The sequence below is a fragment of the Pelophylax lessonae genome (assembly GCF_965119305.1).
Source record: "Pelophylax lessonae genome assembly, chromosome: 6".
In the NCBI taxonomy this organism is placed as follows: Eukaryota; Metazoa; Chordata; class Amphibia; order Anura; family Ranidae; genus Pelophylax; species Pelophylax lessonae.
Genome location: NC_138773.1, coordinates 178,131,327 through 178,148,124, shown reverse-complemented (window position 1 = coordinate 178,148,124; position 16,798 = coordinate 178,131,327). Strand labels below are relative to the sequence as shown.

General features: G+C 44.8%; 1 protein-coding gene across 1 annotated transcript in view; it reads left to right on the top strand.

Moving 5' to 3' along the window:
- PGAP1 (post-GPI attachment to proteins inositol deacylase 1) overlaps positions 1 to 16,798 on the top strand; it is a 278,399-nt gene that overhangs the window by 136,334 nt on the left and 125,267 nt on the right. Inside the window, exon 19 of the mRNA XM_082261304.1 lies at positions 5,227 to 5,424. Coding sequence (XP_082117430.1) covers positions 5,227 to 5,424 — 198 coding nt within the window. The remainder of the gene's footprint in view (positions 1 to 5,226; positions 5,425 to 16,798) is intronic.

Sequence of the window (16,798 nt, the reverse complement as noted above, 5' to 3'; positions counted from 1 at the left end):
GCACTATACCAAGGTGATCTACGGCGCCTCAGGAGAGCCTCAGCCAAAGCCGGAGCCACAAGTAGTACGGAGCTGCGAGGTGGGGGATTCAAGACACGGGTGCACTGCCTCTGCTGTTGCTACGGACAACGCGTTTCGGAGGCGGAGCCTCCTTCCTCAGGTCCCCTCCGGCATCCGGTGACCAGGCAACACAGGAAGTGAAGGAGAGCGGGGATACAGCGGCGGCAGCCGCGGATGAGGAGACCACAGAGTCACCATCTGGAGGGACTGGAGGAGCGAGTAGCTCCTGTTGGAATGCTGTAAAGCGATTTGCCTTAAAGAAAAAGTGTGAGTGCAATTCCAATGTACTGTGTTATTGTCCTTTATTAAAGCTTTATTGCCCGAGGTTGCGTGCGCTTTTCTTTACAGATTTGAATTGTTTTGATCCGCCCCCCCCCCCAGTGGAGTGAGAGAGGAGCAGCAGCAACCGGGACATTTCAGCTAAAAAACATACAAACAAAGGAGGTGAACACATGGACAGCGCCATGGGCTGGTGAAGTACTTCTCTTTGTACTTGTTGTATATCAGCATGTGCAGGATCTGTCCTTTTTGCTTGTACTTAATCAGCCTATCATGAGCTGAGACCAGGTGTTTAAAAGGTACATCCCAGACATCTGACCAGTCTTCATTGTCTAGTTCTGGTATGTCCCTCTGCCATGTCCCTCCGCCATTTTTCCCAGAGACTGGAAAGATCAGATAGAGTAGCAAAAGCAACATGTTGGTAGAGGGATGAAGCCACCTTCAACAACTGGTCTGATCATACTAGGGTTTCTAATGGGGAACAACCCAAGAATACATGTTGATGAGAGAACTGACCATGGAAGGTGTGAGAAAGTGGCATATTCGGAAACTGGTAGAAACTTGGGATGCCAAAATGGTGGCGAAGACTATCCAACAAAAGCAATTCCCCATTAACCACTATGTTGGCCAATGTGATAGTATTAAATTTAGCCCAGCAGTGAGGGTCAGGAATTGAGAGAAAATTTGGCAAATTGGGGTTATTTCACAGCAGGGCGTGGGGGGAGAGGATAGTGGGCGCCCGCCATGCATCCCACCTAAGGCCAACTGACCAAGCTTTGATGGTATTCTTCATAAGGGGAGTGAGTAGGAATGGGGCTTTGGGACCTCTTAAATGGAGATGTCCGAGCACCTCCAGTGAACCAAGAATGGCCACTTCCAACACAGTCACCATCTGGGTAGCAATGAAGTATTTCAAGAAATCCAGCATAGCTAAACCACCCTGGAGAGTCGGTCTGGTCAATGTAGCAAGTTTGTATCTCTGAGCCTGAGACCCCGCAGAAAGAGTAATACCTTAAGCCTCTTAACTACTTCAATACCAGGCACTTTCACCTCCTTCCTGCCCAAGCCAATTTTCAGCTTTAAGAGCTGTCACAATTTGAATAACAGTTGCGCAGTCATGCAACACTACCCAAATGACATTTTTATAATCTTTTTCACAAAAATAGAGCTTTCTTTTGGTCCTTTTTAATCACTGCTGGGTTTTTAGCTAAATAAAAAAAAAAAACGAATTTTGAAAAAAAAAAAAGTTTCTTAGCTTTTGTCAGTAAATTTTGAAATAAGAGGTAATTCTTCTCCACTCATGGGCGCTGAGGAGACACCACTGATGGGCACTGATTAGGTGTCACTGATGAGGCACTTCAATGCGGCACCGATGGGCACTAATGGGCAAGGATAGACAGGACTGATGGGCGGCACTGAAAGGCATCACATATGGGCACTGATTCATGTCATTGATGGGCACTGCTGAGGCTGTACTGTAATAAGGGCGAGCCAATAAACGGCACTTCCTTGTTTACATGTGACCGGCTGTGATTGGGCACAGCCAATCACAGCCAGGTAAAGAGCCACATCATCGGCTCTTTATCGAGATTGGGGCTGCACCATATCCTAGGAACAAGGCATGAGAGAGTTTGACGCGCTGCGTGCCGAATCTGGAGCGCCGTCATATGACATTGTCCAAGAGCGAGAGCCACACCGCTCCGGCCTGCCGTCCTTTTACTACACGTCGGGCAAGAAGTGTTTAAAAGAGGATCTACTGTAGGTACCCACGTTGGTGAATTCCTGAAAAGGTACATGAATTTGAGCAAGATTTTCATTTTAAGCAAATTGATGCGACCTAGTAAGGATAAGGGCAAGTGTCTCCTGGCCTTAAGCTTAAGTTTCGTCTTCGCCAACGATGGAATCAGATTCTTATCAGCATACATTTTAACGTTACAGTTTACTACCACCCCTAGATGAGTGAACAATGTTATCCACTGCAGCTGCAGGTCCCCTAAGGCCTGGACAGCGACATCTGAATCAATCCGAAAGAGAAGCGACTTGTGCCAATTCACTTTAAGGCCAGAGACCTGTGAGAAATCTTGCGTGACCTGCAGAGCACCCTGTAATGAGGGACCAGCATCCTTCAAGAACAGGTGGCCATCTGCATAGAGACCGACCCTCCCCTCCAATTAGCAGACTCTTGATACCCGGGGAAACATCGGTCTTTCATAAACCAACTCAAACTGACATCAGTTTTTAAGAGGAGCTTTTAAAACTGAAATTTAGATGTTGGGAACACAAGTGACGTCATATTTTGGATTTTACAAAACGACTTGATACTCCTCCTCCTCCATAGGTGCCTGATGCAGACATTGAGAATAAAAGGTCTATGAGAAAACTTTGTATATACATCTGTCAATTTACGAACATGCTCTGCATATTCAAAATGGGATAATGTTGACAATGATGTACTGGAAGGATTGGTACTGAGTCTAGTACTTTTTGCTAGGAGGATGTGAAGTTGTTGAAAATAAGGCCTTATATTTTCTTGTGACACACATATTGTTAAAGGAAATGATGCCTTATATTTTCTTGACACACATATTGTTAAAGGAAATCTGCAAAGAGAGAAGCACAAAGCCTGCCATTGGGGGACCTCTCTTTGCTGGTTACCATGCTAATCTTTGGTCTTATTTCTTTGTGTCACTGACTTGAAAAGAACTATGCAGCCTAGGACTTTTCCTTGGTTTCTCTGATCTGCTTACTTGTTCTGTGTCAGTGACTTAGAATTTTAAAACCTGTGGATCAACACAACAGCGGCAACTAGCTTTTGCAGGTCAACAATAGCAACCAATCTCAGGATTGGTTTACTTTAAAAGAACCTAATGATGATAATTCATTTTAGTACAGTTGCAGTTTTGGATGGCAGTATTAGAGTACTAGTCTCAGGTGTTGCCTGGAATTGACATTTAACTCCGTCAACTCCAACATGGAGGTGCTAAATTATTACTAACATTATTAATGTCCTGGTTACTGTTTTAAACAAGCTTTTAGCAATTTCCAAAGGTTACAGCACTGTCAGAATTTTTTTTTTTTTTTTTTGCTGAAAAACTGCAGCAGATTCCTTTTTTGTTGCTTTTTTTGCTGTTGATCTATACTGGTGTGCTCATAAGTTTACATACCCTGGCAGAATTTATGATTTCTTTCCCATTTTTCAGAGAATATGAATGATGGCACAAAAACTTTTCTTTCACTTATGGTTAGTGTTTGGTTGAAGCCATTTATCATCAACAGTGTTTACTCTTTTTAAATCTTAATAACAACAGAAACTACCCAAATGACCCCGATCAAAAGTGTACATACCCCAGTTCTTAATACTGTGTATTGCCCCCTTTAACATGACAGCTTGAAGTCTTTTGTGGATGAGGCTCTTTATCTTCTCAGATGGTAAAGCTGCCCATTCTTCCTGGCAAAAAGCCTCCAGTTCCTGTAAATTCTTGGGCTGTCTAGCATGAACTGCACATTTGAGATTTTTTGAGTGGCTCAATGATATTGAGGTCAGGAGACTGAGATGGCCACTCCAGAACCTTCAGTTTATTCTGCTGTAGCCAATGACAGGTCGACTTGGCCTTGTGTTTAGGATCATTGTCATGTTGGAATGTCCAAGTATGTCCCATGCGCAGCTTCCGGGCTGATGAATGCAAATTTTCCTCCAGTATGTTTTTGATAACATACTGCATTCATTTTGCCATTAATTCTGACCAAATTTCCTGTGCCTTTTGTAGCTCACACATCCCCAAAACATCAGCGATCCACCTCCATATTTCACAATAGGAATGGTGTACCTTTCATCATAGGCCTTGTTGACTCCTCTCCAAATGTAGCATTTATGGTTGTGGCCAAAAAGCTAAATTTTGGTCTCATCACTCCAAATGACTTTGTGCCGGAAGGTTTGATGCTTGTGTCTGTGCTGTTTGGCGTATTGTAAGCGGGATACTTTGTGGTATTTGCGTAGTAATGGCTTTCTTCTGGCGACTCGACTATGCAGCCCTTCTTTCTTCAAGTGCCTCCCTATTGTGCATCTTGAAACAGCCACACCACATGTTTTCAGAGAGTCCTGTATTTCACCTGAAGTTATTTGTGGGTTTTTCTTTGCATCCCAAACAAGTTTCCTGGCAGTTGTGGCTGAAAATGTAGTTGCCCTACCTGATTGTGGTTTGGTTTCAACAGAACCCCTCATTTTCCACTTCTTGATTAGTTTGAACACTGCTGATTGGCATTCTCAATTCTTTGGATATCTTTTTATACCCATTTCCTATTTATACAGTTCAACTATCTTTTCCCGCAGATTCATTGACAATTCTTTTGCTTTCAACCATGACTCAGAATCCAGAAACGTCAGTGCAACACTGGATGAAAGATGCAAGGGTCTGTCAGGAGTCCAGAAACTCATTGACCTTTTACACACACACACACACACACACACACACACACACACACACACACACACTAATTACAAGCAAACAGATCACAAGTGAGGATGGTTACCTTTAATAACCAATCAAAGCCCTTTGAGTCAACTTGTGTGCATGTTATCAGGCCAAACTCACCAGGGTATGTAAACGTTTGATCAGGGTCATTTGGGTAGTTTCTCTTGTCAGTATGATTTTAAAAAGAGTAAACACAGTTGATTTGATAATAAATGGCTTCAGCCAAACACTAACCATAAGTGAAAGAAAGGTTTTTGTGTTATCATTCATATTCTCTGAAAAATGGCCAAAAAATCATAAATTCTGCCAGGGTATGTAACTTATGAGCACAACTTTATGTACCTATATAATTAAATAGGTTTGTCTTATGTATGCTGCGAAGATACTGGATTTATTTTGTTTTGTTTTTTTACAGGTATGAGTGGTTTAAAAATACTTGGGACAGCATTTGGTTGCCACAGTTGGACTCATCTGAGCTACATTCTCTAGGATTGCTATTTCCTGTGGCATCTCTGCTTCTATTCATGTTTGGAACTGGAGTAGCCTACTGGAGTGGGGTTTTTTTTAAGTCCTTAATTGGAATATTGGCAGCAATGTGGAAAAGGGTTAAAAGGTTTGATTCAAAAATCCTATCTCTATTACAATTGTAAATATTTTTCTTGTAATAACAAGAAGTTGCCTAAGAGGCGGTTCACACTGGGGCGACTTTCGCCTGACAAGTCGCCGTGGGTCGCCTGCCATAGATTAGCACAGGACCCGTTCTAATAGGAGTGACACAAGTCGCTCCGACTTAGAAAAAGGGTCCTGTACTACTTTGGGGCGACCTGGAGCGACCTGCATTGACTTCAATGATATGAAGTCCGTGCATGCCGCTCCGAGCTCACAGGTCGCCCGTCAAAGTCGGGTCGCGCCTATGTGAACCGGCTCTAATTCTGCAGAAGTTTACTTTTTGATATATAGAAAATGAAGAAAACCTGTAAATATTGATTTGACCACTGTGATGTGTGAATCACCCAAAGCTCTTTTATTGTTATTTAGTTATTGCCATGTGACCTGTAGATATCTTCTGTTTTAAAGATTAAATTCACCTTTTGGAGCATGTTACATTTTCCATCTGTTTTTAAGGCGGAACATGGAACATTCATTGTTTATTCAGGGTTCACGACTGATGGCTTGTATTTCTGAATAAACTACCAGGGCGCTGTTCCTGTAGTGTAACTGCCTGCCCGTATGAGGTACGAGCAGACAGCTTACACTGACAGTCTTCAGTAGCTCTGCACTGCATCAGCAGATTGCATCAGTGGGTGCAATGTTTTCTGGCGCAAACAAAATAAAAACTGTAAATGCACTTTTTTTTTTACCTGCAAAAAATAGTGCATTCATTTTTTATTTATTTTTTTTAAATGTGAATTTATCCTGCTGTTCTGGTTTAGTGAAGAGTTTTTTTGGCTCATCTTGCTCCCCCCATCGTAGCCAATCTGGTTACACTTTCTCATTGTTCCCCAAACCTTAAGCTTCAAAACCATTGTTTCCATGCACTGCACTACACTAACTGATAATGGTTAACCAGCCTGAAACAGCTGTATGCAATTTGGAATAAATGGCACATTTATTTCGTGTTTATCTGTGCTATGAACCTCCAGTTTTTGAAACACAATTGACCTTAGGGTATAATTGAAATATTTACGGGCAGCCGGGGTTGAAAGGGAGCTGATTCTCCTCCTAGCGAAGCAAGGAAACTGTGGTGATATGAGAGGAGAGCTGGCCGGAACACACAGAGAGTGGAACTCCTTCTCTGACACAGCTTGCATCTGAAACGCTGGCCCCTGTCAAACAAAATCCCGCAACCTGGACCGGCTCCTATAATAGACAGCACACTGGTCCATTAACGGGTAATTGAAATAGTGTGCTGTCGATTATAGGAGTCAGTGCAATTGGCGTTTCAGATACAAGTTGTGTCACAGCAGGAGATCCTCTCTGTGATCCGGCCGGCTCAACTTCCTGTGATTTACATGCAGAGATAGGCTGCATTCATGGGCACTGATGAGGCTGCATTCATGGGCACTGATAAAGTAGTTGTTGTTAATTATTATTTTTGTAGCTTTTGCAACAATGTTTAACAATATCATTTCATGAGATAATTTACGAGGGTGTGTTCAGAGGTGGAATTAGAGGCAGGGCAGGGTAGAGGTTGGGTGGGGCAACTGGTGGCAAGTAACTCTTAAGGCCTGGCTAGTAGCTCAGGACTTGAAATTTTGAGCCCTGCAGTATAGGACCCAGACCAGATATTCATAGACCCTGGGTTATAGGTTGCTACCTTCAGGTGATTGGGCACTGGCAAAGCTTTTGGACAATACCCCCTCCCCTTCCCCTCAGGCATACCCCTGTAACCTTGCCCCCATCCGTGAGAGCTCAGTTATCTAAATCGTACAGTACAGGATGCAGACAACGTATTCATACGCCATGGGTTTTAGGCATGTACCTTCATGTGTATCTTTTAGGTGATTGGTCCCTGGCAAGCGTTTGGGACGCGCCTCTCTGGGTCATCTTTTCTGTAACTCTACCCCACTCTGAATTCTCAGTTTTCTGCTAGTCTCTGAAGGTTATGGACCTCTTCTCTTTCAGGAAGAGAAAATCAGCGTGACAAGTTTATTCTTTTTCTTCATTATTTTTTTTAGAACTCTTCAATCAACACCTCACTGTCTTCTAGTGCCTACACAGAAGCTGTGTATCCAGATAAGTGCAACCTCAAAAAAACCTTGGGAGCTGTACTCCATGCTCTGGGGATGGCCTGTAGTGTTGCTTAGGGCACTGGATCCTGCATGGGCTCTCGCCTTGCTGCTTGGCGCAGTGTATTGAGTCAGCCACAAGGTGCTATGCAGGTCCAAGGCCATGATCCATCTCTTTGGGGTATGCCCACCATGACGGATGACAACAACGTACAGGGGAGGACTGGGAGGGGGGCAGGGTGGCAATTGCCCCCGGGCCGCCCTGATGCGAGGTAAAAAGGCCGCACTCAGGGCTGGATTAATGTAGGGGCCAGACACTGTTACAGCTGGTCGCCGCAAAACAATGTTATATTTGCAGAGCTGCAGCAGAGCGGTATGAGTGTGCAGAGTACGCTTCTGCACCCGGCCGACACAATAATAAAACACAGTCACTTCCCTGTCAGGCAGAGTGATCTCCGCACGACAGGAGCTTCCTAGGCCCTGCCTGGAGTAATGTCATGTATTTTTGGTAAACCTTCTTTGTTGCTATTAACATTCAATTAGGTTACCATATTGCATCATATTTGTCTTGCTTCATAACATCAATATCCATTATAAAACCAGGTGGGCATGGATGGTGAGCTGATTCTATGGTTTAATGGGCCACTTGACTGGACTTGCCCCCTAGGCCTAAGGCTGCCAGCCCTCCCCTGACAACGTAGAACATTACAACAAGATAAATACAATATTGCCAAAGTATCAAGTACGCAGTGAACTGCAGTTACAACACATAACAAATAGCACATATAATAACTGGATTGTCTAATTTAAAAGGATTTTACTCAAACTTGTTCTTGATACCATAGGAGAATATTCATTCTATTTTGGACTCAAAGTGATTGTAAACTCTCGTTTTTTTTTTTTTTCTCTTAAAATAAGAAACATGATATACTTACCTTCTCTGTTTCCAGTGGTTTTGCACAGGGCAGCCCAGATCCTCCTCTTCTCAGGTCCCTCTTCAGCTCTCCTGGGCCCTTCCTCCTGTCGAAAGCCCCCACAGCAACCAGCTTGCTATGGGGGCACATGAGCTGAGTCACAGCTCCCCATGTCCATTCAGACACAGAGCCCTGTTTCTGCTCTGCCCCCTCTCTCTCCTGATTTGCTAACTGACTTTGACAGCAGCGGGAGCCAATGGCGCAACTAATGTGTGTCATCCAATCAGGAGGAGAGTCCCCTAAAGGCCGAGGAACATGTGGACATCACTGGAGGAAGATGGGGCTCAGGTAAGTACTGGGGAGTGCTGGAGGATGGTTGCTGCACACAGAAGGTTTTTTATCTTCATGCATAGAATGCATTAGGATAAAAAAAAAAAACCTTCTGACTTTACAACTCCTTTAAAGTAATTGTAAAGTCTTTTTTTTTTTTTAATAACAAACACGTTATACTTACCTGCTCTGTGGAGTGAAATTCACTGCACAGAGCAACCCGGATCCTCCTTTTCTCGGGTCCCTCTTTGGTGCTCCTGGCCCCTCACTCCTATTGAGTGCCCCCACAGCGAACATCTTGCTATTGGAGCACCCGAGCCGAGCCACAGCTCCCTGTGTTTATTTAGACATGGAGCCCAGGCCCTGCTCCCTTTCTCTCCTCATTGGCTGACTGACTTTGACAGCAGCAGGAGCCAGTGGCGCTGCGCTGCTGTCTTGGTTAATGAGAAGGGGAGTCCCGGGCAGCGGAGACACTCCTACAACATAGCTGGATCTAGATGGAGCTCTGGTAAGAATGAGGGGGGCTATCTTAATGCATACAATGCATTAAGATAAAAAAACCTTCTGCCTTTACAATCACTTTAACATATCTCAAGAAATTCATTCACATTCCAAAATTTTGCATGAACTTTGCAGGGTCAGTAATTGCCTTTCTGAGACAAGGGGAATACATGGCATCCATGGACATGATGCCTGTTCCCATTTACCCACCTCATCAGCGATGTTTGCAGTGGCAGACAACCAATACCAGTTTGTCACACTGCCCTTTGGCCTATCCTCTGTTCCCAGGGTGTTCAGAAAGGTCTTAGCACCCTGGCTTGCCCTCCTCAGAGCTTAAGACATCGAAGACACAGGCTGTCTAGATGATCATCTCGAGAAGGATTCCTATCCCTTTCAGCTCTCAGAAAATGTCCACAAGAAAATTCAACTGTTTGAGGCGTTTGGCTTGGTGATCAATTTCAACTCTGCTCTCCCAGCTTTCCCTTTGCCTGGAATACCTGGGTCTGGTCCTGGACACATTCTATGCCAAGAGTCTTTCTTCCCTCTCCCTCTGGTCAGCACATAAATGTTACATAAGAGGGATTCTCATTAAACCCGTCCATAGGGTTAAAGAAAATAGTGGTAAATTGTTGGCAAACTTACTAATGAAGTTTCATGAAATTGAATCAAAACACAAATCTCAGCGTGATCAGGTTGCGGAAGCTGAGCTTAACAGAATTAGGAAAAAATTAGACATCATTCCTTGTTTTAAGCTAAAAGTAAACTATTGAGTGCGCGTAGGGTATTTTACGAGTTTGGTGATAAAAGCAGCAAATCCTTGACTAATGCGATCCGAACTAAACGCAACTCCTACATTGTGTCCTTTCTACGTCAAGCGGCGCTAAGATCCACTCGTCCCCAGAGATGGCAGAGGCCTTTCGGGAATTTTATGACTCGCTTTACAACATACACTCTCCCTCGGTCCTGGATAACATTCCAGACAGGTTGACTGCGACTAAAGACTACCTTAGAGCAGCTCGGTTACCTATTCTCACCGAGGAAGAACAAAAGCTGCTTTCGGAACCTATCTCAGTTGATGAGTTTACAGACGCAAGGCCCCTGTGCCGGATGGCTTCACATCCCCCTATTATAAGACTTTTCAAGACCACCTCACGCCTTACTTTATAGCCACTTTTAATGCTCTCCTTGATAGACATTGTATGCCTCCAGACCCCCTCAGAGCAAACATAACCGTTATACCAAAACCAGACAAAGACCCCATACTTTGTGCTAGGTATAGACCTATCTCCCTTCTTAACTGTGACCTCAAACTGTTCATAAAAATTTTAGTGGAAAGATTGAGCACAATCTTACAACCCATTGTTCCCCTGGACCAAGTGGGCTTCATCTGTAACAGGTAAGCTCGAGATAATACGATCAGGACCATTAATGTCATCGCCAAAGCTAAGCATATTGCCCTTCCATTCATACTACTGTCCACAGATGCAGAGAAGGCCTTTGACAGGAGGAACTGGTCCTTTCTACAAGCCACTCTGAGACACATAGGTATACCAACTCCTTTCTTGGCTTTGATTTCGGCCCTATATTCTACCTCCTCTGCTACAGTTAGAGTAAATGGCTGCAGCGCCGAGTCTTTCAGGATAAGGAATGGAACAAGACAGGGCTGCCCCCTCTCCCCACTTCTCTTTGTACTATCCCTATAACCATTATTGCAACACATTAGGAACAACCCAGACATCACCGGGCTACTCACTAACACATACAATCACATAGTGGCTGCTTACGCAGACTATCTATTGTTCTACGTTTAAAACCCGCTTACCTTACTGCCAGTCCTTCTATCTGAAATTCACAGATACAGAGTTTTAGCAGACTTTAAAATTCATTTACAAAAATCTAAAGCTCTTAATATCACCCTTCTTCCTAGAACACTTGCCTATCTCGGTGATAACTTTCCATTCCACTGGGCCTCCTAAGCAATTCAATATTTAGGGACTAGAATACCTGCTCATATTCGCCTGAAATATCAATATAATTTCATACCTTTGCTTACTTCCCTTTCATCAGGCCTAAATTCATGGAAATCCTTAGCAGTTTCATGGTTCGGGAGATGCAACGTGCTTAAAATGAATGTGATGTCACATCTTTTATACCTACTACAAGCTCTACCGATTAAACTACCCAGGGAGCTCTTTTGCAAACTCTGATCGGCTTTTAATAAATGTCTGGCACAGCAAGTCTCCCAGACTTAAATACTCACTGTTGCAAAGAGCCAAACACAGGGGTGGGGTGGGACTCCCGGACCCGGCCTTATATTGCACAGTGGTTCACATGACCAGAGTGATAGATTGGTGCAGGCATGCCCCCTACAAGCTCTGGGTATCACTGGAACAGGAATCAATGGCGTTCCATTTAGCTGGCCTCCCATGGATACACTCGCTTATCATCTCCACATCCACCTAATAGAGGCCACTCTGACTGAAATTGCTAGATATTATAAAATAATTGAAACCCCTAACTATCCTTCCCCACTCACACCTATCATTGGTCATCCTGACTTTGCTCCAGGGCTTACAGACAAAACCTTTCATATACAAACAGATAAGAACATACTCAGAGCATCCTTTTTCGTCACCCAAACAGCCTGGGCACATCTCTCGAACCTATACAGTCAATTCAAATCTACTGCTCTTGGACAGTGGAAGTTGTTACAACTATAACGTACTTTTTTAGATCCCTACCAGATCACCACAAGTTCAGAAGACAATTGACTTCCTTTGAGAATCTGTTTGTTGGAGAGGGACCTCTTTGGAGAACCCTCTCTATTTCTTACCTCATCCTTCTCGACAATTTGTCACAACAGGACCCGTCATATTTACAGAAATGGGAAAGGGATCTAAACATCACTTTCACAGAAGATCAAAGGAACTGCATACTTTTCTTTGCACATAAATCCTCACTTTGCAGTAAATACTAAGAGACGTCATATAAAATAATGACGCGTTGGTATCAAACTCCGGTAGTGCTATCATCTGTTTCCAGGACATAATCCCCTCTGCTGGCATTGCGGCTCCCAAGTTGGCACGCTTATACTTGTGTTTTGGAAATGTTCCATGATCTGTCCTTTCTGGCAACAGATATTGCAGATAGTGTACAAACTTACAGAATACTCTCTAATAGATAACCCAGCTGCGTTCCTCCTTAACTTGACTCCTATGTTGAAAAGAAAATACTGCAACTCACTGTAAAAACATCTTTTAAATGCCGCTAGGGCTTGCATATCTGTGCTATGGAAGCAACTAACACCTCCCTTAGTGAGTCACTGGTTTGCCAGAGTGAATGATATTCAACACATGGAACACCTAACTGCAATCTTAGCAGACAAAGTAGAGAAATACAATAAGCGATGGTTCTATTGGGATAGTTTTTGCTCCTCAGATGAATACCTCGCCTATACCCGAACAACTGATAGCCCAGTGATAAGAGTCTGACACTTAGAGCTCACATCCAATTCACAACATAGCTACCCCCGCCCCCTTTCTTTTTTTTTTCTTTCTCTCTCTCCTCCTTCCCACTGATCTTAACCTCCTTTTCTGTCTTATCCTTTCAAATTCTCTTAACCTCTTTGCGACACCAACGGTGTCCTTTACCCTGTTCCCTAACTGCAGGGCAAAAATGTAAAAAACATGCCTTTAGGTGTGCACAGGCTAACGGGCCAGAATTTTGCTTTCTACAACAGAACACCTTCTGTGATGGGGAAATGCTTCCTCCGTATACCGGCCAATAGAAGATGCCGGGGAGGTTGCGGCCCCACAACCATGTTCACATGACATGAGCCCCTTCTGGCCTGGACTCCTACTTGGCACAGTTTTTTCTAGATCTCCTCATACGCCTCAAACCGATACTAGACTTACTTACAGAAAAGATAGTAAGCTTTGTCTTATGTACATATACATTGATGTATCTTCTGTTTGGTATCGAGGATACAGGTTTGACTATTTGTACTGTCAAGTTTTAACCTCTGTTGTTTACTGTTTTTGTATGTGGCATACCAATAAATAAAGAATTAAAAAAAAAATAAAAAAGACCAGTGTTGGTATCCCAGACCTTTACGGAATGGGCTAAGGTTTTGTGCCAGGATCTCAAGGGGAATCAACATCCTTTTGAGCTGGCGAATCAGATGATCCAAGGGTTACAGTATATTTGTGATGCATCCCTGAATGCGGCCCCCCTGGCCGGCAGGGTTTCTGTGACGGCAGTGATCCTTCGTCGCATGATCTGGTTGAAGTACTGGTCAGCTGACCAGGCTTCCAAAAAGGTACTGACTGATCTTCCCTTTGTAGGTGACTGTTTGTTTGATCGATGCTTCTATGGAAGAGATCATTAAGGGCCTTACAGGAGGCAAGATTACCTTGCTTCCTCAGGCTGCTAAGGGCAAGAAACCTCACAAGAAGGCTCACAAACGGCCCTTTCGTCTGGCTGGCTCACAGAAAAAGGGCTCAAGATCCACCCGTAACTTTGCGGGAGGCTCCAAGAGTCCCTAGAATGGTAAGTCCAAAGCGGGCACTTCTGGTTCTGCAGACAAGCTTGAAGGGGCGCCCTCACCTGCATCTGGGGTGGGAGGATGTCTTTGTTTCTTTCCGGGATCCGTGAACGGATTTGGTTCGCTTACAGTTTGGCAAGGTTCTTTCCTTCTAACTTACGCCTGTCTCCAGAACGGCTACAGGGCCTTTATGGAGTAGTACAGGACCTGTATAGCAATCAGTGTAGCGCAACCAATATAAAATACAATCAATTATGTAATCCAATAAATGAATACAAAAAAAAGTCCCAGTTTTGTGAAAGAATTCCACCGTTCTGCAACTCAAAGTGATAGCTCAAAATAAGTTAATTCACGGACGCAGTACCCGCCCCTCTATTTTGAGTTGGGTTGGTATTGTTTTCTCTGACACTGCTTTAATATAAAACTGACATCCTATAGCAGGGGTCTTCAAACTATGACCCTCCAGTTGTTCAGGAACTACAATTCCCATCATGCCTAGTCATGTCTGTGAATGTCAGGGTTTTACAATGCCTCATGGGATGTGTAGTTCCGCAACAGCTGGAGGGCCGTAGTTTGAGGAACCCTGTCCTATAGCATGGAGAGAAGGTATACCCCCTGGGACTGCCCATAGGCGTAGCCAGAACTTTTTTTCTGCCTAGTGTCCTACTCCTGTAGGGGGCAGTATAACCTAAAGCTATGAAGAACAGAGACTGCGCCCGTCAATGAACTTCAGGAAAAAGGGTTTTACGGTAAGACAAAAATCTAATTTTTTTCAAATCTGTTCACAGTTCCCAGGAAGGAAGACAAGGTTCATCTGATCTTGGATCTCAAGGCTCTGAACCACTTTTTGCGGGTTCAGAAATTTCAGATGGAGTCCATCCGCACGGTAGTAGCTTTCCTTCATCAAGCAGATCTGCTGGCTTCTATCGATCTCAAGGACATTTACCTTCATATTCCAATATATGTCGGGCATCAGCGTTTTCTTAATTTTGCCATGGGCGAGAAGCACCTTTAATACATGGCGCTACCCTTTGGTCTCGCCTCAGCCCCTCGAGTGTTCACAAAGGTTTTGGCCCCAGTTCTGGCCTTGTTACTGCAGAAGGGGATCTCGGTACTGGGTTACCTGGACGATCTGCTTCTGCATGCAGAGACTTCCTCGGCTCTAGAAGCTGACCTAGAGGTTACGGTGCAAACTCTGCATTAGTTCGGGTGGACACTGAATTTTCAGAAATTGGCTTGGTCTCTGTCCACAAAGCTGGACTACTTGGGGCTAACATTGGAGTCATTGTCAGCTTGGGTGTTTCTTCCTCAAACAAAACTGCTGAAGCTACAGGAGGCTGTTCGGCTCCTGTTGTCCAACCATCAGTCATCACTCAGGACTTGCATGCAAGTGCTGGGTGTGATGGTCTCCACCTTCGAGGCAGTTCCATTTGCGAATGGCAGGTGTTCAGTGTTCCCGTTCTTTTCGATCTTTTTCCCCTCCAGGGTCTGGGCTGGCTGTACTTGTTGTCCGCTGCCTTTCTGGGTGGCTTGGCTTGGATGGGTGTGAGAAGTAAGGTCTCTGTGGTAGGCAGTAGATTAAGATTCTAGCTGCCTCATTGGTTGCAGCGGGAGAAGTGCGTGGTTGGAGGTGGTTGGAGGCGGGGAAGTGTAGCTGCCTGAAGCTTCCTGGTTGCTAGGCAGCAGTCAGCTTTCGGTGCAGCTAAATGGCGGGTAATTTAAGTTCTGCTTCTGACTCAGCATTGTAAAACTGACCATAAAGTACAATGTAGAAAACTACATTTCTCTTACGTCCTCCGACAGTCGCCGCCTCTTCATATTCGTCACATATGGGGTATTAGACTTTGCTCCGAAGGAGTAGCTAGGCAACAGAATATGTTAACAATAAAGCTTTTAACATATCCCACCCTCAAGGGGTGGTCCCCTCAGTCAATACCCTCCTACTTCCTGCAACCATATCTCAGTTTTAATGTCTAGCTTGTCAGGAGTGGCTGGCTCTCTCTGTGCTGGGACTTTTTGTCCCAGACTCTTTCTTCTTTTTAATATTTTGTTTGAGTTTTTTCTCTACCTTTACTTAGCTGTTATTTTTGTCAGCATTAGTTAGTTCTTCGGACGAAGAGGATCATGCGGACTGGGTCTCGGGCTGATCCCCCTGATCGCAGGTCGTGGGTCAGTGGCTTCCCAGTCTGCCATCGAGCGTTCAGCCAGGTAACGCTCCTGGCACAGTGAACGACCCATCCCTGTTCGGTGCAGGGATGATTGGTGAGGTGGCTACCTCACCGGACGCTGTGCGGTTTCTTAACCGCCATTGTGTGCGTCTTGAATTGCGACTCTCCCTGCCTCATGTGCAGTGGCTTGTTCGCCTGTGCGGGTTCCCCACGCCATGTGAGGTAAGTGTATCTATGTGGGGACCTGTCTGTCTGGGGGGGGTCTCAGTCTGGGACTGTGTAACCTGCCTTTAATCACACTGCTTGTCTCCCTATCTCTCGGCTGCATGCTGTGGGCTGCAAGGGGGGGGGGGGAGCTGTATGACACTGTGTGTGTCAGGCTGGGCAGTGTGGGAAGCTGTGTGCTGTGGGGCATGTTTTTAATGGCATGTTGGGGCATATACAGCGATCGCTGCGGCGATCTAACATGTATCCATATAATGGGATGAAATTGTGTGTGTTTTTATGCACTGTGGAGCGGCGATTTCGGCGCCAAACGACGCCATTTTACCGGCGCCCGCTCCGGCCGCATGGTTTACATGCACGGCGGCCATTTTCTTGTAGCCTCCATAGGCTTACATAGAGCGCCCTGGCAGCATCACTTCCTCTTTCCTGGAACACCGATCGAGGCAGCAGCAGCAGCGGGGTCTCCTCAGGTTTTATCCTTCTATTCCTGTTGTCCATTGCCTGTATTCAGTCTGTGTATTCCCTGTGGGGGTCTCATTGTGCCTGAGTGTGGTGCGGTGGGCTGCGCTTGCCGCGC